This window comes from Ovis aries, chromosome 12 (assembly GCF_016772045.2).
Source record: "Ovis aries strain OAR_USU_Benz2616 breed Rambouillet chromosome 12, ARS-UI_Ramb_v3.0, whole genome shotgun sequence".
NCBI lineage: Eukaryota > Metazoa > Chordata > Mammalia > Artiodactyla > Bovidae > Ovis > Ovis aries.
Genome location: NC_056065.1, coordinates 66,436,106 through 66,459,622, shown reverse-complemented (window position 1 = coordinate 66,459,622; position 23,517 = coordinate 66,436,106). Strand labels below are relative to the sequence as shown.

The window sequence follows — 23,517 nt, the reverse complement described above, 5'->3', positions numbered from 1 at the left end:
CTTTCCTTATTCAGGCAAACTGCATTTCTGCCTTTCAGGTGCATCAGATCCACCTGCTTTATCCTCACATAAATAAAGAAAATGAGTGAATCAGCTGCAGTGAGAAACATATTCTCAACCTGAGATCTATATTAGTATTTCTCCTAGTTCATCCAAGTATGCTATATGTTTCATTTATTCTTATAAATAAAAGCGTTTTTGCAAGTGAAATAAAATAAGCTTAAGATTATACACTCAGAGGTGTAGACGAGCTTGCCTGAGAAGAAATGGTATTATTTCCTGAATTATAATACTTAAAATTTCAGTGTTACAATGCCTTTCATCTCTGACAATCTCAGGAGGTTTAATCATTCATTACAGAGTCTTCTCTTCTGCGTGCCTGAGGGCATGATACTGAATGAACAAGAGGATCTGAAATGAAAAAACCCAAGTCCTATGGAAGTAGGAGTCTCATTGAATCACCACAAGTATTCATCACAGACTTTGGCAACAATGCAACAATGTAGAGAAGACTACTTAACAGCTTAAGGGAAATATTGCACCTATTGTTTAAAAGCCTGGTTCTGGTAGGAGGCCAATGGTAGCAATAGTACTTTTGTTTAACTTGGATGCCTATATAGCTAATTTTTCAGTAACATTACTGTGCTTTGGAGGACATGTCTGTTCAAGACTAATTCCTTCCACACGCTTCTATTTATAGACAGAAATGATTTAAAAGCCTGTATTAAGCAAAATCTTTGATTCAAAAGAGTTAATACATAATGCCAGGTTGTCTGCAGTCGTGTTTCAGTTCAGTTCAGTTCAGTCGCTCAGTCGTGTCTGACTCTTTGCGATCCCATGAATTGCAGCACGCCAGGCCTCCCTGTCCATCACCAACTCCCGGAGTTCACTCAGACTCACGTCCATCGAGTCGGTGATGCCATCCAGCCATCTCATCCTCTGTCGTCCCCTTCTCTTCCTGCCCAGGTGCTATTATTATCCCCATTTTAGAAATGAGGAACTGAAGCTCAGAGGGGTTAGGCAATTTGTTCAAAGTTGCAAAGCTAGTAAGTGGCATAAGTTGGATCTGAACCCAAGTTGGCTTAACTCAGAAGCCCAAGTTCTTATTGATGACCAAACAATCACTGTCCAACAGAAATATAATGACCATATGTATAATTTAAAATTTTCCAGTAGTCACATTAAAAACATGAAAATGACACATTTTACTTAGTTCAATATATCTAAAATATCATCATTTCAGATGATAAAATTATTACCCATTATATTTTAATATTAGGTTTGTCTTTGAGATCTTTCCTGGTAGCTTAGCAGTAAAGAATCTGCCTGCACTGGAGGACATGTGGGTTTGATCTCTGTGTTAGGAAGATTCCCCTGGAGAAGGGAATGTCAACCCACTCCAGTATTGCTGCCTGGGAAATCCCGTGGACAGAGGAGCCTGGCAGGCTACAGTCCATGGGATTGCAAAAGAGTCAGACACAACTTTGTGACTCCACAACATTCTATATTTACAGCCTGTCTCAATTTGAACTAGCCACATTTCCAGTGCTCAGCAGTCAACTATAGCTGATGGTTACCATACTGAAAAGTCTGTCACTAGATAATTTATTTACTGAGCAAATATTTCTTGAGAGCTACTGAATGCCTGTGTGCATGCTATCAGATGTTAGTGAATATGCAAAGCAAGGTCCTTCCGAAGTTACTTTCCTTGGAGAGAAACAGCAAATAAGTAAATAAACCCATAATTAAGCAATTAAACTATCAGACAGTGATCCGTGCTGTAAGGAAAACTAGGACAATGGGACAGAGCCATTATGTGATTGCTCTGGATTGGGAAGATCCTGCAGAAGTTTCTGAGGTATCTGAACTTTTCCTGAGTGTCATAGGCTACAGAAAGAAGACAGTGCAGGGAGCAGAGCCACCAATAAGCCTGACTGACCTGATGAGTTCTACTCTTTTCTATGGTGTAATTCTTTGTGCCTACAACAGAATAATCAAATACCTTCCATGGCTCCTGGCATAAAAATAAAATGACTTGAGTGGTCATCTTCCTCAGAGGATATTGAAAGTTTTAGTGAAACGAGGGCTACATACCTCTGATGGGGATTTAACTGAAAGAAAATAACAGCACTGCTTAAAATATTTAAATTATTATCATGTGGTCTGAAGAAAGACCAAGATAGAATGGAAATAGAATAACTGACTTGGTTGCATACTATCAGCTTCATTTTATTTCATGCATCTCTACTCTTTTTAGAGCTCTTTAAAAACCTCTCTAGGTATACAGACGTTTAACTTATGTTCCACTAACAAATAAGGGAATACCTGACCTCTTAAGTGAGATCATATGAAAATCACTAGACCCTGAAGAAATACATACTTAATGATAAAATGCATTAAAATTGGATACAATGTTCTAGCTTAAAACACAAGAAGATAGGCTTTTGCCCTTGAAGTAAGTACCATTTAAAATTATTCTGCATTGAATAAAAGAGCAACCCTGATTTTCAATGTATAATGAGAACTGATAATAATAGTAAAAAGCATAAGAAAGTCACACTTACTATAGATTGTCAGTTTTATATCCTTGGCTTGTTTGCCAGCTGCATTAGACACAGTACACTGGTAGCGTCCCTTGTCACTTCTTCGTGCATTCTTTAAATGTAAAACTTGTCCTCTGTCTAGAATTTCAATATTAGGGTCCTCCAAAAATAAAGGCCTAGAAAAAATACAATATTATTCTATGGCTCCATTTTCATTTTCCTAAACATTTTCTGTTTTATTAATCACAACAGAAATCATTAAGTTGTATGAGTTTAAAAATATGGATTAAAGTTGAATTTTTTAGTTGGAATCTAAAAAATGCAATGATATGATTAAGTACTCCTGTTCAGAAGAGTGGGATTATTAAATCACTTTATTAGTGAAAGTTAATTATCACTTTGAGATCAAAGATTCTTCCTTTTAACTTAAATTGTTGAACAGTAATAATAAAACATTTTATTTCATTCATTCACCACCCCCCTTTTTAAAATTTATTAGATAGTTTTTCTTTTCTGAATGATGGTAGAAAATTTAAGTGTACAGGAGCTTCAAGCCAAGCAATATTATTTGTAAACTAATACTATAATACCTGGAAAAATATTCACAACATATAGTTATTGCTAACTAAAGATGATATCAACTTTCCTAATAAGTAGGTATTATAATAAATATGAATGCTTTCATAATACTGAAATACTGAAAGATATTTATCCCAAAGGTAGTTCATATATATTTGTCAAGGAGTCTTTTTCCACTATTCAGTCATTTACCAACTACTATTATGTGACTGCTTTATGTTTGGTAGCAGCTTTATTTAATACTTAAAACATCATGTTCATTAAAGTCTATGATATCTTAAGAGTCATACCTTTAAAATTCCATTGATATTCTTTCAGGAAGACCTATATCTTGTTTTTAAAAAGCTGCAGGGAATTTGTCACATGATAAATGAATGCAGTGCTATATTAAAAGTCAGTACTAAGACTACAAGATTAAAGAAAACACTTTTAATTTTCTGCGACAGCATCCGTTATTATTCCTTGGTATGACACTTTGTTTGAAGTTCCCTAAAACTGACAGAATAAAGTTCCTTACTTAAATGTATTCTGTTTAAAGAAGCGGAATACTTGATAATGCTACTCAAATTTAAGCAACTTTAAAGCTTTCACTGATTGCTCACTATGCAAGTTTCATAAAAACTGAAACAAAAAAAGCATTATAATAGGAAAAGGTCTTCTTGGTTTATTGCCACAACGTGATTCTTTCCTCTTACCATCATCAGTTTATGTTCTTGCACACATTTTTCTAAACATTTCCACTCAGAAACATATTGCTAGAGGAATCTCAAGTTGTTATACATAAATGGCCTTGTATTATTGTTCTATTTTTAACTTGACAATAGCTATGGAGATAATTTTGGTGCCTACAGCTTGATTTTCTTTTTAATTGCTGTTCAGTGTTTCACAATATGACAACGCTGTATGTCACCTATCCATTCTCCCAAGGTCAAGCTTTAAGCAGTTTTCACCTTTCTGCCCTCATTGTTTCAGAGAGAATTAACATACAAGCCTTCCTATGGAACAGACAGTTGACTTCCCTTTCCTAGACACTGGAAGTACAACTGCTGTATTAGAGCATATGAACATTTAAATTTTAATAGATATCAACAAATTGGCTTTCAGAGTACTAATTTATTAATACCTTGTTCCATCAGAGTATTATATCCTAACCTACCAAACTCTAAGACAACTGATATTTTTCAAACTTCTACTATTTTTTTGCCAAACTGACCTATGAAAAACAAAGTCAGGTTATTTTTGCTTGCCCTCTCCAAATTATTGAAGGTAAGCATCTTTTAAAACATTTATTGCTTAACTATATAACTTTCTAATTGCCTGTTTATACCCTCCACACATTTTCCTATATTGTCTTTCTTAACACATAAAAACTTTTCATACAATCCTTTGTTTCATACACTGCAAATCTTTACTTTTTGCTCCTTAAGTCTTAGATACCTACTTTCAGAAATTATAAAAATACACAAACTGTGACCATGCTGTAACAGATAAGCTCTCATGAGCAGTACACATCATTGCACCTATTATCAATGTGGGCAAACCTCAGCAGCCCTTGAACTTAAAGTCTAGGAAACATTTAATTGCTCTTTAGGGGGTGTTCTTTTTGCCCATATTGTAAACTAGCTTAAGTATTTATCTTGATGTCATCAGCAAATTTCATTTTTTAATAATGCACAAAATTCCATGTAAACACAAGATTAGTTCTTTATTTGGATCTTGCATTTTTTCCTTTGTTGCTCTTAATATATATTTGTGCTTAGTTGCTTCAGTTGTGTTCAACTCTATGCAACTCTATGGACTGTAGCCTGCCAGGCTCCTTTGTCCGTTGGGATTCTCCAGGCAAGAATACTGGAGTGGGTTACCATGCCCTCTTCCAGGGGATCTTCCCGACCCAGGAATCGAACTGGGTGCTCCTGCCTTACAGGCAGAATCTTTACCAGCTGAGCTACCAGGAAAGCCCTTGCATATATTCAGTGTATAACAAATTGAATTTCTCCATGTCTCTAAAATAAATTCCTAGCATTTATAAAGCATCTTATAATTCATAAATTTGAGACCATTTTTGAATACTGCTTTTCCTTCATGTTCACTTAATAACACCCTAGCTGGTAAGATACTTAAGAGGGAGAAAATCCACATCTATTTACAAACAGTTGGACCCTTGCAACAAATATAGAAAAAGTACTCACTTGCCATCTTTGAACCAGTGAATAACGGGAAAGGGGGTGCCTTTCACCTGGCATTCAAGTGTGGTATCCTGGTTCAGGACAACTGAGACTTCACGAGGGGAACCAGCACCTATTATGGTGGGCGGGACTTAAACAAAGATATTTCATCATGAAAACCTACGACTTAGCAAAAAGAGTAGAGAGGGGAGAGAAGATAATGATTTCTATAATATTTCAACAAGCTTTTGTCAAAAAGAAAATATTATGCAATAATCCTGTTTTCATATCACATCTGTAGACCCAAATATCAAATTTAAATATAGGAACACATTCATGAAAGATCTGACAGCAGAAAATAACTTGGAAGAATTGTGGTAATAAAGAATTCATTTTGAGCAACATTAAATCAACACACAAAAGGAGTTTAGAATATAAATGAGCAGTGAAGCTCATATAATGAAATTTACTATGGCTATCCATTTTAAATAATGAATGACATAGTCAACGACAATCTGATAATGTTCAAATTCTACATATTATACCATAGTGTTGTTTGAAATATACTGCCCTTGTCTCTTTTAAAGGCCTCCTATGCTAAAATTGCATGTCAGATAAAATGTGAAAAGATTCACATTATATCTCATGTGAAAAGGTGCTAGTTTTTATTCTTAGAATTATCAAGCATATTAAAGAGCTCCCATAAACTTCCCTGAACTTCAAATCCTCTCCCTTCACATCATGTTATGGTGATTAACCTTCATCTGCAGAGCCACATGTTGTGCTGTGCTTAGCCGCTCAGTCATGTCTGACTCTTTGGGACCCCAGGAACTATAGCTTGCCAGGCTCCTCTGTCTATGGGGATTCTCCAGGCAAGAATCCTGGAGTAGGTAACCATGTCCTCTTACAGGGGATCTTCCCAACCCAGGGATTAAACCCAGGTCTCTCGCACTGCAGGAGGATTTTTTTTTTTTTTTTATCATCTGAGGCTCCAAGGAATGATCAGCCACTAAAAGGATCAATGCCAGGAGGGGCGGGTGGTGATCAGATTTGTTTTAAGACCATGCTGGCTTCCAAATGAAGATCATATTCCAGTGGCAAAGAGTGGATGAAGTAGACTTGTTAGGAGGCTATTACATTAATTCAGTTTATAATTGACATGGGATTAAGAAGCAGACTTAACAGATGTAGACAAATTCACAGAGTTGGGAAGAGGGAGTTAGGAAGACTCGGTGCCAGGTTGTGGCAAAAGAAAGTGGTAGTATGGAGGTGATGGTCACTATGATGTGACCACTGAAGGTGCTCAGAACAGACATTTACTGAGACCTTTCTGAATGACTTCCCTGGTGGCTCACAAGGTTAAAGCGTCTGCCTATGATGTGGGAGACCTAGGTTCAATCCCTGGCTCAGGAAGATCCCCTAGAAAAGGAAATGGCAATACCCTCCAGTACTCTTGCCTGGAAAATCCCATGGACGGTCGCAGACAGTCAGACATGACTGAGTAACTTCATTTTGTTTCTTTCTGTTCTCTATGTAACTAAGATATTGAGCCAAAGATATTGAGCTCAAAGAGCCAAGATACTGTAGAGGAGATTAGACATACAGCCTGAGAGCTCAGAAAATAAGTCTGAGTTGGAGATAAAAATGTGGAAGTCATCAGCACACAGAGAGCAGTAAAAGTCAGGAGAGGAAATGAGTACCAAGATAAATAATGCCAATGAGACTGATAACAGAAAGATTACTTGGTTTCTATAGCTGATGCTTATAGATAATAATGGTAATTTTGGTAGAGGAATGCAAAGTACTTCAGGCTTTGACAACACTAATGAGACAGAGTTTTTATGTTATAGCAGTTGATGAATGATCACTCTAACGCAGGATCATCCCCAGACCTCATTTCCACTCCAGACTTACAAATCGTATGTCCTTTGAGGAGCAAAATATTGAACATGAAGGGAGTCATTTTATCACAAAGTGAACTTTAATTCACAAAAATATTCACAAAAATAATTCACAAGCTAAACTTATGAAAATTTTAATTTATGATTAGGATTCCAACATTTTAAATATTTTAAACACCAATTTATTTCAATTTCAACCTGTTCTCAGAATTCTCCCCACTTAATTAGAATTAGGGCTGAGGTAATTTAGTTACAGAAATCATTCAGAATGCAGAGGAGGGTGAATTTGTTACATTTATCAGTTCAAGTACAACCCAGGAGCTTCAGGCTGCTGCTGCTGCTGCTAAGTCGCCTCAGTCGTGTCCGACTCTGTGCGACCCCATAGATGGCAGCCCATCCAGCTCCCCTGTCCCTGGGATTCTCCAGGCAAGGACACCGGAGTGGGTTGCCATTTCCTTCTCCAATGCATGAAAGGGAAAAGTCAAAGTGACGTTGCTCAGTCTTGTCCGACTCTTAGTGACTGCAGCCCACCAGGCTCCTCTGTCCATGGGATTTTCCCAGGCAGAGTACTGGAGTGGGGTGCCATTGGAGGTCAGCAAATGAATGAATTTTACCTGCATTATCCTCTATAGTTACCTCCCAAAGAATTTCCTGACCACCTCAATAGAGAAACTGACAAGAACAGTAATTTAGTAATTTTATGTATGAGACAGTAGCATGTACCCAAAGACATCACTATATGATAAATAACAAATATCTACAAACTTTCTATATCATATAGTTCTGATTAACCAATATTAAAGACAAAAATAATATGAGTAAAAGGAATCTATCAAATTTTCATCTCTTTAACTCTTTAATACAGTCAGTGCTATGCTATATAAAACACATTTGAATCGTAGTTTTTTAAAAGAATATTTTCCTTACCTAGCACATCAATGTTAAAATGCTTTTGAGAAGCGCCTGCAACATTAACTGCTTTACAGGAATATCTTCCTGCGTCCTCTGGAGAGGCTCTGAAGAGCTTTAATATCTTCCCATTGTTTATAATCTGAATACTGCTGCTCTCAGTCACCTTTTAAGGCCAAAAGGGTCAATGTTATTTCCAATCCTAATAAAAAGGCCTAATTAAAATTAGAAGCAAAATGTTTATATTGCTATTAATAAGACCGTCACATCTGAATGATTAATTTCAGAGGCATAGGCAAAGATGTACGCATATCTGGACATCTCCATTTACCTGAACATCATCTTTATACCACATAACGATGGGAGATGGAGTACCTTCAACTTCACAAAAGAGACTGGTTGGCTGGTTGACCAACACGGACACATTTGTTACTTGTTCTTTATCTTTAATTACTGGAGGAACTGCAAAAAGTGAGGAACTGTATTTAGTTTAAAATAAATATTATATATAGTTTCTTTATCAGGACTTTGGAAAGCAAATCTGAGGTATTTGATAGCTAGAAAATATTGGTCAGACTTAAGCAAAGCTTTTATTATGAAATGAAGAGTCTTGACAATATATTTATAAGTAACTCACTAAATTTTACTTTAATTATTCAGGTATGAATTAAAACAGAAAATGAAAAATTTTAAATGAAAAAAAAATCAGTTATGTATTAAGGATAAATTTAAGGGAGAAACTATTTATTTCACATACCACTCAAAGTGCAAACTGCTCGTCTCAAGTTATGTGGGACTACTTTGCTGATAAGAATGAATATTGCCCAGTATTTATGGAAGACAATATCCATTAAATTTTTAAGTGTATATATTCTTTGACTCATGCAAAGTGCCATATGTACATGATTTTCACTGAAGTATTACTTAAAATAGTATACAAGTGTTACCTAATTAAATGTTCATCATTAAGATGAACATTTATGTTCATTATGAGCTTATCATAGAAAGCTACGTCATGGTACAGTGGGATCCTAGTTAGGCATAAGTAAGAGTTAGGAATACTCTAAGACAGAGTATTTAATGATACAGGCAAGGTATGCAGTAATGGATAAAATGGTCTACTATAAATTCTTTTTATATGTAAAAAAAGAGGATGAAATATATATTCGTATTTCTTCATTTTTTGCAGAAAATATCTCTGGGAAGATACACACAAACACATATGTACTCCTAACAACTTTCCTTGCCCAGAGGGAGGATAAAGTAGATTGCTTAGCTCAGGGCGAGGAGACTTTTGACTTTGTATCTTTTTCTACCATTTGAATTTTCAATTATGTAAAATCACAATAAAAAATTATATGAAATTTTAAGTCAAATGAATACATGAAGTTAGACCACTAGTTTTTAAATTGATAACATGTCTTTTTATGTAAATATTAAATGATACTACACTGAAAGAAAAACATATAAAGGAATTTGAACATGTTACATATTCAGTTATATGATTTTATCTGTATTTACCATGGACTTTGAGGTTATATCTCCTTTCTGTGGTTCCAGCTTCATTGACTGCCACACAAATATACTCCCCGTTGTCATATGGTGTAACAGAAGCAATAACCAACAATGTGCCGTCTTCTAATATAGAAATACCAAGCTCTTGGCCTGTCAGCTCTCTACCATTCCGCAACCATTTGATGGTTGGTTTGGGGGTACCTAAGAAAGAAATTAAAGCTTTGTGATATTTTACAACAAAATTAGAAATCACTATTAAATATCAACTATCTTGAGGAGAAATAAAATTTCTCATCATTATACTATGTATCCTTAGGTACTTTCAAGATATGGAATTTTGCAGAGATTATGGTATGTCATCTCTCTATTTCCTGACTGGTTTTAAAAGATCTAAGGTCTCCAGTGTAGAATTTGATCAAAGTCATTTTTATCAAGACATTCAGATGATAATAGGCAAAACATTTTCTTGAGTGAGTTCATGGTATTAATGAGAGAAAAAGCTATTTTAGTTAAATAGACTAGAAATAGGCAGAGCTTTGGGGTGATAATAAAGGAAGAGCAAAAATAAGATACTCTCAGAGGAACAGACGTGAAGATTACGCAAACACAAAGAGGAAAGGAATGATGTACAGAAATGACGCTTCATCATTCACATTTTAAACAGTCCTGATAGAGCAGAGATGAGGAGCACCTGCTACTCACATATCTTGTGGGGATCCCACTCTGTTAAAGAGAGGGCATAGATTGATTCTTGAGTTTTTATACTGAAAATAAAGTTGAGAAAGCAGTGAGCAGAACAGCCTTCATGGATTTATTTATGACCAACAGAGTGAATGGACATTATATGAATACAAGTGATAAAAAAAAGTCTTAAAATACATAATGGAGCCAAAAAGACATACTGGAAATAGACAAAGATTAATTCTATAATACGGATCTATTTATACAGCAAAGAATGTGCCAGGCACCATTCTAAGCACTTTCACATTTTACTTAATTTATATAAAAAATAAAGCACATTAAATAAAATCAATATATTGTATGAGACAGGGCTAATAATCTTAAAGCATAATAAAAATATCAAAGAATGGAGAATGGTCATATATCAAAGACAAGTACACAAAAGGCAGGAATACACAGAATGTATCATTAAGATTAAACTCAAATTGAGTCAAAGTATTATAAAACTGACTTTGACTATTAATGACTGAATTATAAAAATGACTATATTTATGGGAAAAATAAAACAAAAATAGTGGTATATTTCACTGTAAGATGCTGACTGATGAAGAGAATATAAAACTGATGGACTACAATTGCACATGTTGCCAAGGATAAAAGTGGGTTATAATCATTTCCTTACATCCTACTTATTCCTTAATGGACTTCGCAAACTTCTCAACTAATATTTGCTAAGCTAATAAATGAAAAAGCAAATTAAGAAATGCTGGGCTGGCAGAAGCACAAGTTGGAATCAAGATTGCCGGGAGAAATATCAATAACCTCAGATATGCAAATGACACCACCCTTATGGCAGAAAGTGAAGAGGAACTCAAAAGCCTCTTGATGAAAGTGAAAGAGGAGAGTGAAAAAGCTGGCTTCAAGCTCAACATTCAGAAAACGAAGATTGTGGCGTCTGGTCCCATCACTTCATGGGAAATAGATGGGGAAACAGTGGAAACAGTGTCAGACTTTATTTTTAGGGGCTCCAAAATCACTGCAGATGGTGATTGCAGCCATGAAATTAAAAGATGCTTACTCCTGGGAAGGAAAGTTATGACCAACCTAGATAGCGTAATCAAAAGCAGAGACATTACTTTGCCAACAAAGGTCCATCTAGTCAAGGCTATGGTTTTTCCAGTGGTCATGTATGGATGTGAGAGTTGGACTGTGAAGAAAGCTGAGCACCAAAGAATTGATGCTTTTGAACTGTGGTGTTGGAGAAGACTCTTGAGAGTCCCTTGGACTGCAAGGAGATCCAACTAGTCCATTCTGAAGGAGATCAGCCCTGGGATTTCTTTGGAAGGAATGACGCTGAAGCTGAAACCCCAGTACTTTGGCCACCTCATGCGAAGAGCTGACTCATCGGAAAAGACTCTGATGCTGGGAGGGATTGGGGGCAGGAGGAGAAGAGGACGACAGAGGATGAGATGGCTGGATGGCATCACTGACTCGATGGACATGAGTTTGAGTGAACTCTGGGAGATGGTGATGGACAGGGAGGCCTGGTGTGCTGCAATTCATGGGGTCGCAAAGAGTCAGACATGACTGAGCAACTGAACTGAACTGAACTAAAGAAATAAATTGCATTATCTTTACTTTCTCAATGGTAGAACAACCAGGTCAAGATGAAATTCATGGCAAAGATAGTGAAAGGCACTAAGCTAGAAGGGGACGACAGAGGACGAGATGGCTGGATGGCATCACTGAATCAATGGACATGAGTTTGAACAAACTCCAGGAAATGGAGAAGGACAGGGAAGCCTGGGCATGCTGCAATCTGTGGGGTCTCAAAGAGTCAGACATGACTGAGCGACTGAACACAGCAATTTTAAATTAACACAAGAATTCTATCCCAGGTGAACTAGGAAACTAGGAAGAGGTAGTATATCAAACTGGAAAAGGGACATTCAAGTCAGCTTGTAAGTCAGGGATTCAGCGGATCGTACTCAGCGATAGCACCACTAGCAGGGCTCCCTTGGGAGTGAGCGCCCATAGAACTTACTTGAACCTACCTTTCTCAAGGATTCTTCTCCAGTCTTGCCTACCACCACCACTCACTGACCCTAGGAATGGTGTTGGTGGTGTAGCTGCTAAGTTGTGTCCGACTCTTGAGACCCCATGGACTATAGTCTGGCAGGCTCTCTGTCCATGGGGATTCTCCAGGCAAGAATACTGGAAAGGTTTGCCATTTCCTTCTCCAGGGGATCTTCCCAACCCAGCAACTGAATCCATGTCTCCTGCATAGCAGGCAGATTCTTTACCACTGGAAGCCATCATGGAAACCATCACTGACCCCAGGAACAGTTACTGACAACTCTTTACATATCTGAAGAGCTTATCAGAGTTACCTTTTTCTGAATGCTGGTAGAAAATAATCATTGATGAGAGAGATATTGTTAAGAGATGCAAAATCTTGCTGTAGAAACAGAGAGAGCTGTAAGGTCCTTCAACTTCCACTGTCTCCAGGAACAACGACGAAGAGGCTCATGTGGGAGCATCGATTCCTCCAGGAGATGATGGAAAGGGTACTGCTTGGTTTTTGCCAGAATTAGTACAGACTCATTTGAGTCACTGCAGATGAACATTATGTGAAAGAGAATATTTTGGGCCACCTATTGGGCATCCAGGGTAAGGCGACAGTGACCCTTTTATAGGCTTTGGAGGAGAAAGAATAACCATCTCCTGCCAGGAAATATGATGGGATAGAAAGCCCAGAAATTCAGGGAAAGGAGGAGTTTGGACAAGCATCAGAGAGCCAAGTTACTACCTGGCTCCAGAATTACCAGTAGAGGATAAATCTAGAAAGGAGTTTTTAGAAAAGAAGAGTAACAAGGGGATGGTCCTAATATATACCCCTGACTGAGATAAATATGCAATATTTTGAATAGCTCTGTCACATTATAAAGAGAAATCTTGTCAGAAATAAAATGAACTAAGTCACAGGAAGGAGCATGAACGAACTGGAAAATATACCGGATTAGGCAAGTCTGAAAGAACAGAAGGTATTTCCACTGAAGGAAATAAAACACCTGGAGGGAAGAATACCTAATTTAAAGAGTTCTTATTTGAAAGAAGTGTTAGTTTCCATTTTGCACAAATGTTATAACAAGGACTGACGAGTAGAATTTAACGATGCCTGGGGTTCAATACAGAATTCTAGAACAATACAACATTATGCCAATGCCCACGTGACCAAGTCGTACACACCTTTTGCAGGACATGGAAATGCAATGCGTTGGTTGGCCACTCTTTCTTGGAATGGAGTGTTATATGGAGGCTCTAGGTCTTCCAGAATAGGTGGTTCTATTAGAAAAACAAATGCATTATCACAGGCTTTCCTTGGGCAATACTGAATTCTTCTGAGGCTATGTTTGACACCTGCTTCTCTTCCTGCCTTTGCACTGGTACTCTCCCTGACTGGAATGCTTTTCCTCCTGATTGGACATGCCTGGCTCCTTCTAGTCAGCAAGATTTCACTATACATATCATCACCTCAGAGGAGTCCTCATGACAATTCAGTCTACGGTAGCCAACTGCTGGGAGCTGTCTAAAAAAAACTATTTTAAATTTCTACAAAGCGCATCTCACAATCTGTTATTTCTTATTTACTTGCCTGCTTGCTTTCTGCCTACTTACAGAACTGGTCATGAGAGCAGGGGTTTTACCTCTGTCACTGTCTTCTCCTCACTGCCTAGATCACAACAGACCCCTGGCAGGAACTTGATAAACACTTGTTGCTTAAAGGAATAAAGATTAATCAATTTGGGGGGTGTGTACCGTGTGGCATGTCGGATCTTAGTTTCCCAACTAGGGATCGAACTCATGCCCTCTACAGTGGAAACGTGGAGCCCAACTACTGGATCACCAGCGAGTTCCCCAAAGATTAATCTTTCAACCCTCAACATAGGCCATCATTAGAGGGAACAGTGGACCTCGACGTTCTAGGGATTAATGTTGAGTGCACCTTACTACTCTAAGGTAAATCCTACTCCAATCAACTGTGCCCACAATTTCTTCCAAACCAAAAATAGTGGGTGGGGTACTTATCTAGGATTGTTTGCACCATTTACATCATCCTGGGCAACTCCATTTTCAAAGGTAAACAGTTTACTAGCATACAGCTTCATTTCATTTCCGGAATCATTTTCCTTTCAAAGATAACTAGAGAGTCATAAATCTATACAGAAGTCTTCTGAAAGTGATCCAAGACTAAGCAAGACTATATCTTCTGCACAGACTCCAGGGTTTTCCCCCCACTCCCCACCCCACCATACATATATTTTCCTAGGACCCAAATCACCTTGAACGTGTAGTGTTATCTCCGTCTCATCACTGCCTGCTATGTTAGTAGCGACACATGTATATATGCCAGCATCTGAGAGCATCGCTTGTTTGATGCTTAATGTCCCATCTGGATGGCTAATATGCTGCAGTCCATCAACCAGCACGGCGCTTCCACCTTTGAACCAGGTGATAACAGGAAGAGGTGTCCCTTGAGCACTGCAAGGAATGTCCACTCTTTGGCCAACTTGGACTTTCATAACTTTAGGGCCACGCTGTATCTTTGGAGGCACTGGAAACAATGACTGAGTATTAACAATCCAAGTTTTAAAAACTTCCTTCCTGTTTTCACTTTAAATGAGACCTCCTCACCAAGACGCAGCATGGGGAAGTAGAATCATCTCAGGATGGGGACCCAGGCTCACACCACTTACTAGCTGTGTGATCGAGGGCGATTCAGATACTGTGTGAGGCCTGGTTGCTTGCTAATCCAGGCAAAATAAACTCTTCAGTACCAACGCACTGCAAAGATTATGGGAAGGAATGAATTTAAACTTCTCATTCCAAACTCGAGGAATACTAAGCATTTAAGGATGTCAGATTTCTTACATAAATAATGTAAGGTTTAAAAAGCCTCTAAAATGGCAATCCAGTTGATTTCTGTAATAGAGTAAAACAAAAGTGTTTCTCTCCATGGATTCTTAACTTCTGTTCTCTTTGTGGAAGATTTAACAAGACAGTAAGAACTATTTCTCATCATACTTTCACTTACTTCAGAGAAGAAAACCAAGATAGAACTTCTATTATTTCCCTTTATCTACCTTCCTTCAGAAATGTAAATGAGATAATCTATAAAAGTAGTGTTAGCTTCCACATACACCCATTGTGAACTATAAAATCAAATTGATTCCTAAAGATATGATTAGAATTTATGTACTTTACATCCCTGAAAAACCCGATTCCTCTGTCCTTTTGTTAAAACTTAATATTTAACCAAGATATTCTAAAGGTTTCACTTGCAACAATCTTTTAAGTTGATAGTACAGGCGTACTTCATTTTACTTTTACTGTGCTTTGCTTTATTGCACTTTACAGATAATGCAATTTTTACAAATGGAAGTTTTATGGCAACCCTACATTGTCAAATGATGTTTAGCATTTTTAGCAATAAGATACTTTAAAAATTAACACTGTATGCATTAGGCTCAATGCAGGTACATTGTTTTTAAAGCCATAACGCTATTGCACACTTTGTAGACTATAATATAGTGTAAACATAATTTTTATTGGCACTGGGAAACCAAAAAAACCCATGTTGACTCACTTGATTGCTGTATTCATTTTACTGAGATGCTCTGGAAACAAACCCATAATATCTCCAAGATATGTCTGTGTTATTATCATCATTTTATGAAAAAAACATTAAAGATAAAAGAGGGTAGGTTTTACCTAACGCCCTAGAACTAGTGAACATCAGAACTCTCAGTAGATTTTATATCCCACAGTCAAGAGGACAGTAGTGTAATGACTGATCTGAGAGTGAAATCAGGTCAAGACCATGTGAGCAAATTTCTTCTCTTATTTGAATGCATGGCTTAGAATATGTGCTCACTAAGCATATGTTGAATGAATGAGTAATTAGACTATGGCAAATTGGGGGAAGAAAGCAGACTACCAAGAAAATTTTGTAAAGGAGTTAAAGAACCCCAGGAGCAGAATGTTTCCAGTGACTGAGCTCCATAAACATTGAAAATGACCGTTTAAATGCTATTAAACCCTTCCTTGAGCATTTGCTTCCACAAAAGGCTACCAGTCTAAATGCATTTCTTTCTTTTTCTTAAAGTATGCTTTAGCATTAGAATGAATATACTTATTTTTTATTTTGGCTGCACTGGGTCTTCATCACATCATGTGGGCTTTCTCTAGTTGCAGAGCATGGGCTCTAAAGTTGGGGGGGGGTCTCAGCTGCCCTGCAGCGGGTGGAATCTTAGTCCCCCAAAAAGGGACTGAACCCATGTCCTGTGCATTAGGAGGTGATTTCTTAACCACTGGACCTCCAGGGAAGTTCCTAAACATATTTCTTTTTTTTACAGTGTATCAACAATACTTATAAATGACCTGTGGACGGACATCTAGTAACACTGAGATCCAAAATTTTAATACTGTTCACCTGAGGAAAAAGGGGAAAGTTGTTTATGGATAGGAGATAACATTTTCAAAGTAAATGAAAGAAAGTTGTGAGTCTCAGATTTTAGAAAATTTTTGTATAATTACTCTGTATATAATATGAGGATAACTATCAGAGAAAGTGGGACAACAGGTTTGCTGGTGGCTAGTCCACAGATAGCATATACTTTCATTTCGAAACTCACCATGGACGTTTAATTTAACAGACTGAGTCACATTCCCTGCAATATTTGTAGCGACGCAAAGATACATCCCACTATCTGAAACACGGGTCTCAGTGATCTTCATTGAACCAGAGGGGAGGAACGTGTGTCTAAGAGAAGGAAACCACAGGGCAGACCATCAAATAGGAGAATATAAATATCCCCTAAGCAACTGCAATTCACTATGAAATTATTACTTTGCAAACAGTTTTTGAAACCATTCTCTAATCTATAATGTCATTTCTATGCACCTTAAAAGTCAGGAATTTTCATAATTATCCTATGTATTCTGTATGAAATTCTCACAAACACCAAATTAATTTGCTTTCACATTTAAATTTAATCTAAGGGTGTGACATTGTCAAGTAATTGTACATCTCTTTGCTTTACTAAGTATAGCTTTACAAAGCAAATATGTTTTAATAAACTTTGAAGATACTTCAAACACATTATAGTTTTTCTCCAATGGTTCATTAAAATTTTTATGTGCTAAAATAAAGACAAAAGAAGGTACATATGAAGTTCTCAAATATATATTGAGAATACACACACACACTCCTCTTATGTAGTTAGGTAAACCAGATCTACACATAAAATGTTATTATGTTCACTTTACTAAAATAGCTTTAAGAGGGAGGGGGCCAAATAGACCTACCTACTGTCAGGATTTCTATAAGTTAAGACAGATAAAGTGTGCTATTGGCCCAGAGACTGACAAATGGATAAAGAGTTAAAGATGAGATCCCCTCATCCCAACCAGAAGACTTAAGCATATATGAGAACTCAACATGTAATACGTAATATCAGAGGTGATGTTACAGAAAGTTAGGAAAGGACTGACTATTCAAAAATAGTGTTGGGCAAGCGGCTCTCCACATGAAAATAAATAAAATTAGAGAACAAACTAGTACTATACACAAAATAAAAATTTAGAAGTATTAAAATCCAAAAAGAAACTTAAAATACTGCAATAAAACGTTGCAGTTTTATTTATGATCTACTAAACAAACATCTTGAGCTACAGGCAAATTTTAAAATTCTGTACAACCAGTATGTGAGTGCTAGCGTGCTCAGTCATGCTCAGTCCAACTCTTAGCAATGCCATGGACTTTAGCCCACCAAGCTCCTGAGTCCATGGGATTCTCCAGGCAAGAATACTGGAATGAGTTGCCATTTCCTCCTCCAGGGGATCTTCCCAACCCAGGGATGGAACTAGACACCATATATAAATTAACTTGAAAGGCTAGGAGTATTCTGAGATATTTTCAACACATATGAGAGACAAAGGATTGCTATTAAGAACAAAACCCAAATTTCTACGTTCAATAATAAACGAAAAACAAGTCACCAGAACACTGGAGCAGGTTTAAAGATGCAATTCACAGACAACAAAATGGCCAACAAACAAGAGAAAGCATTCTAGGCCCACTGGAATTCAGTCATGTGAAAAGTAAGATAGTTGCAAGATACCATTTCACACCTATATGAATGGCAAAAACTTTTAAGTCAGTCAACATCATGCATTGTTGATAATGTGGCAACAGGTACATATATATTCTGCTGGTGGGAGGTAAACCAGGACTGCCCCTTCAGAAGGCAATTAAGCAATGCCTACAAAACTCAAAATAGTTATTCATTCTAATTAGGAATTGTGGTTCTAGGTACAAGTCTCAAAGAAACTCATGTAGCTGCATACAAGGAGAGACATAAAAAGATATTCCTTGAAAAGTTTTGTTTCTAAAGCCAAGGGAAAAAAAAGAAGAATAAAATGTAGAAACACCAACCAGAGCATAAAGAGAGAAATTTGTCTAAAGAAATGTAGAATATGTTTATGGTAATGAAAATGAATAAATTGAATCTACATGCATAAAAATGGATAAAAGTTGACTCAATAAAGCAAGCAGTAGAATAATAAGTAACATGATACAATGATAAACTGAAAACAAGTACATGAAACAAAATTAAAAGGAGAGAAAATATTCTGTACTATCTAAGGTTGTATGTGTAGGATACACACCAAGTCTGTGGCAGTTTGCCTCTGGGAAGAGAGAGAGAGAGACGGAGACTGAGAAGGGGAACAATGAAACTTCAGCATCATCTGAAATGTCAAGGCACTTATTTTCTTCAAAGACATAATAATGTAGTTCTTCACTGTTTATTTTTTTCCCTCAAGAGTGGTAAGGAAACTAGAGTGGCATGAATTTATAGCTTCAAAACTATACACATCAACAAGGCTACAAGAAGATAGCTAGAGATTATAGTTCTTATTCTTCTGGTAACTTCTGGCATGATATCAAGTTAAAACAGTAACTGATACCATTCTTTGAGAACAAGAGGAGAAATATGGAATGTACATTATATCATCCTTTCAGGAATTATCCTCATTCTATAAACAAAAAGTCGAGGTTCAAAGAGACCCACTGAAAAAACTGCCAAAGTTTCAGAGAAGCTTTATGTAGTGGAGGTAAATTTAAACTCACACCTGCATGGCAACAAAAGTTGTGCTCTGAAAGTTTCTGGCATTCTGCTTTCCATTACTCTTAGCCTATCAAATGTTTTTCCAGTGGCCCTTTGTTTGTTTAAGGGCTTTAATCAAGAAGATTTGTACAAAACTACCTAATGAAAGTCAAAACCTTGATATTAGAGAACCTATTGTGTTTCATTGCTTCTCTGGGAATAATGCAGTTTTATAGACAATACACACTTTGTACTAACAAGAATCTATATACAAATCTACATCCAAACCATTTCCATAACTACCTTGTAGAATGTACAGTGGGAAGTTATGTCAAAGCTCAGTTTTAGCATTTCTGCTCTTAAAGAATGATTTAGACGGTTTACATGTTTCCTGCAGGCTCAGTGTAATATAAATTATCTCAAATTTTAAAACTGGGCTTCTTGATTGGGTTGTTTTTTTTGATATTGAGCTGCATGAGCTGCTTGTATATTTTGGAGATTAATCCTTGTCAGTTGTTTTGTTTGAAAATATTTTCTCCCATTCTGAGGGGAAGATCTAATGGATACTTCTCCAAAGATGACACAAAGATGGCCAACAGACTCATGAAAAGATGCTTAACATCACCAATTATTAGAGAAATGCACATCAAAATTACAACGAGGTATCACGTCACTCTGGTCAGAAAGGCCATCATGAAAAAAATCTAGTAACAATAAATGCTGGAGAAAGTCTGGAGAAAAGTGAACCTTCCTACACTGTTGCTGGGCATGTAAACTGGTACAGCCACTATGCAGAATAGTATGGAGGTTCCTCAAAAAACCAAAAATGGAATTACCATATGACCCAGCAATCCCACTCCTGGGCAGATACTCAGAGAAAACCATAGTTCAAAAAGATACATGCACCCCACTGTTCACTATAGCACTATTTACAATAGTCAGGACATGGAACCAACCTAAACACCGACAGAGAAAAGGATAAAGATGTGGTACGTGCATACAATGAAATGTTATTCAGTAATAAAATGGAACAAAATAGTGCCATCTGCAGAGATGTGGACAGACCCAGAGATTATCATATGGAGTGAAGAAAGAAAGAAAAACAGTAGCATCAAATATCATATAATACTGCTTATATGTGGAATCTAGAAGAAAGGTACAGATGAACATAGTTGCAAAGCAGAAATAGAGACACAGATGTAGAGAACTTATGGACACCAATGGGAAAAGTGGGGATGGGATGAACTGGGAGATTAATATTGACACACGTACACTACTGATGTTGTGCATAAAACAGATAACTAAAGAGAACCTACTGTATAGCACAGAGAATTCTACTCCGTGTTCTGTGATGATCTAAATGGGAAGGAAATCTAAAAAAGAGGGGATAGATGTATACTTAAAATCGACTGACTTTGCTGTACAGTAGAAACTAACAAAATATTGTAAAGTAACTATACTCCAATTAAAATGAATAGAAAATAAAAATAAAAGGTTTTTTTTTTTTTTTTGAGACATTTGAAAACCTGAACAGCCATCTGTCCCAAGAGATTGTTTCACGTGTCGCAATTCATCCCAGTTCTCCTACCTTGGAGAGAATGGAGAGATGAGCTGGGTTTCTTTGGCCCAGGTAATGACGGGTGGGGGTAAACTCTTCACTTCACATGGAAGGGTCACCTCTTCTCCCGCAAGGACTGAGATCTCAACGGGCTTATCCTGGGATGGTCCCCTTTGGTCTCCGAACACTCTAGGCCTTACTAAAACAAACACAAGTTTGGGAAGGGAAAGAATACATTGAAACAAAGCACACTTCAAGTTAAAAACAGGACCACTAACATTCTTAAATAATTCTCAAAAACATTCTGTGAATTTCAAAGTTTGGGGACATATCTAAAGCTTTCCATAAACATTTACTGTGAGGGCTTAATGGAAAATGACTAGAACATTTTCCTTTTCAGCTCTTCCTTTCAGAACACAATGAAAAGGTCCGCCAAATGCCCTTTCAGAATCTGCCATATGTCAAGAAACCCCTCAAGGCAGAGCGCTAACCAAGACATAGCTGAGGTTTGGCTTTGCTAGGAGCCTTAACTATGTGGTGTTTCTCAAGAGGGTTGGGTGCCATAAGCATACTCCTTGGAAAAACACCATTAAATTTTTTCCAAAAGGCTATACCGTTTTTCTCCCTTTAAATCAGAATCTAAAGAGAGGAGATGTAGGTTGGTAGGAAAAGTACATTTTTTTGTAAAAAAAAACTATAAACTTGGGGGAGTGGTTCACTTTAGGGGTTCAGGCCTCCGGTAACGTTATTTGGGAGAGAAATGTGAGTTTTGGCACAGACACACAGCATCACAGGAGAACAGTCGTCCACGGGGGCTCTCACCATAGACAGTCAGCTGCACTTTCCTTTTGGCGTAGCCAGCTGCATTGGTGGCGGTGCACACATACTCCCCACTCTCCTCACCCCCGGGGGACACCACGTACAGACTTCCATCCGCCCCTGCGGAAAACTTAGCACTGCTGGTAGAAATCAGCTCGCCCTTCTGCAAAATGACACAGTGAAGTGTTTTTTAAGATAATAAAGGAGTAATAAAGTAATGTCTGGAAGAGGAAGAGAGGGAGAAAAAAGATCTCTGAAGGAGAAAATACTAGACTGAAAGGAGGCTAATTTATTTATTTATTTTTTATTTTTATTTTTTTTTAACAAACACCTAATATTTATTAATAAATTAGTACACTTGAAGGCATTTTTCTGATATCAGTCCCTCACCATTATACCCACAAACCCCACCCACACAAAGGGAGTCCACACTACCTTTGCGTTAGAATCCATCAACTGAGCATCAGACAGCACGTCTATAAATGGGAGCAGAGTTGCAAATATATCAGGTAAGAGTTCTTACAGCTGCAGCCATTTTTAATTAAAGTGATTGAATGAAGGAAACCCACCAAGACCAAGGCCTTGAGGGCAGACTGGACCTATTGACTATGTGTGTATAAAAAACAAGACATCTTGTCAAGCAAAGCTGGGCAAATTCCCTTTGGAAAAGGTGCCAGTTGTCACCAGCACTTCAATTGTGACTTTCCAAAGTGCAGCAATAGGTTCCAGAAGAGCTCAATCCCTAAAAGATGAAGTTCAAGTTCTTTGGTGGCCTGGTTGTCAAGCCACTCGAATAGTAAAGTCGTGATGGCTTGTGAGGACTTCATGTCTCCAGCCCAGAGCAGATTAGCATAAGGGGAGCACAAGTAATCAAGCATTCAACACGTATCCAGGTGAAAACCATACAATCAGCAACAGTGTGGTCAAGTTTCAGCCATGAATATGAACTATCCAAAAAGGCATATTAAAAAGATAACTCAAAATCTAATTGCATTACAGTAACTCAATGAGGTCTTACATTTCTCGAACCCTTAAGAAAACCCATAAATGACAAATAATAAAATAGTAATAATAAAAGCAGAAGTGGATTTTGAGACACGAAGACGGCTTATAGCATTCATAAGATGCCATGACGCTTAAGAAGTTCAGAGCCTCACAATCCAGTGTGTGAGAAGAGCCACACTGCATTTGTGGTTCATTAAGTGAATTTAAAGTGCACAGAACAAGTTTGAGAATACATCCAAAGGCAAAAAGAAAGTTCCCTGTAAGAAAAACAAATAATGCCAAGGTGATATTTCTTCCTACTAAACCGGGTTCCCTTCATTCTAGAACTAACAAAACTGGAGAGGATGAGGAAGTAGCAAATGGGACAGGTGCATGTGCTAAGACAGGCACCGTTTTGAGCACTTTACATGAATTAACTATGGCAACGCTTATCTTATGAGTAGTAATTACGACAATCCCTATTTTACAGATGAAAGTATTAAGTCTGGAGCTTGGTGGGATAACTTGCCCAAAGAGAAAGAGTCAGTCATTGGTAGAACTAGAAATAGAACCTAGGGAGGCACACTCAGGAGGCCAAACTCTTCACCTCCATTGTATTATCACAGAACAAAGGCCATTCAGGAAAGCTTTTATTTTTATATTTCCCTAAAACGAATTAAACTTTTACTCAGT

The 23,517-nt window shown here is 37.3% G+C and overlaps 1 protein-coding gene across 1 annotated transcript in view; it reads right to left on the bottom strand.

Moving 5' to 3' along the window:
* The window catches only part of HMCN1 (hemicentin 1), a 552,382-nt gene that overhangs the window by 234,561 nt on the left and 294,304 nt on the right, over positions 1-23,517 (bottom strand). Inside the window, exons 21-30 of the mRNA XM_004013873.6 lie at positions 21,844-22,003; positions 21,052-21,220; positions 16,989-17,116; positions 14,636-14,908; positions 13,543-13,638; positions 9,619-9,813; positions 8,429-8,559; positions 8,116-8,263; positions 5,312-5,438; positions 2,565-2,719 (exon numbers count right to left, since the gene is read on the bottom strand). Of these exons, the coding sequence (XP_004013922.3) occupies positions 2,565-2,719; positions 5,312-5,438; positions 8,116-8,263; positions 8,429-8,559; positions 9,619-9,813; positions 13,543-13,638; positions 14,636-14,908; positions 16,989-17,116; positions 21,052-21,220; positions 21,844-22,003 (1,582 nt within the window). The remainder of the gene's footprint in view (positions 1-2,564; positions 2,720-5,311; positions 5,439-8,115; positions 8,264-8,428; positions 8,560-9,618; positions 9,814-13,542; positions 13,639-14,635; positions 14,909-16,988; positions 17,117-21,051; positions 21,221-21,843; positions 22,004-23,517) is intronic.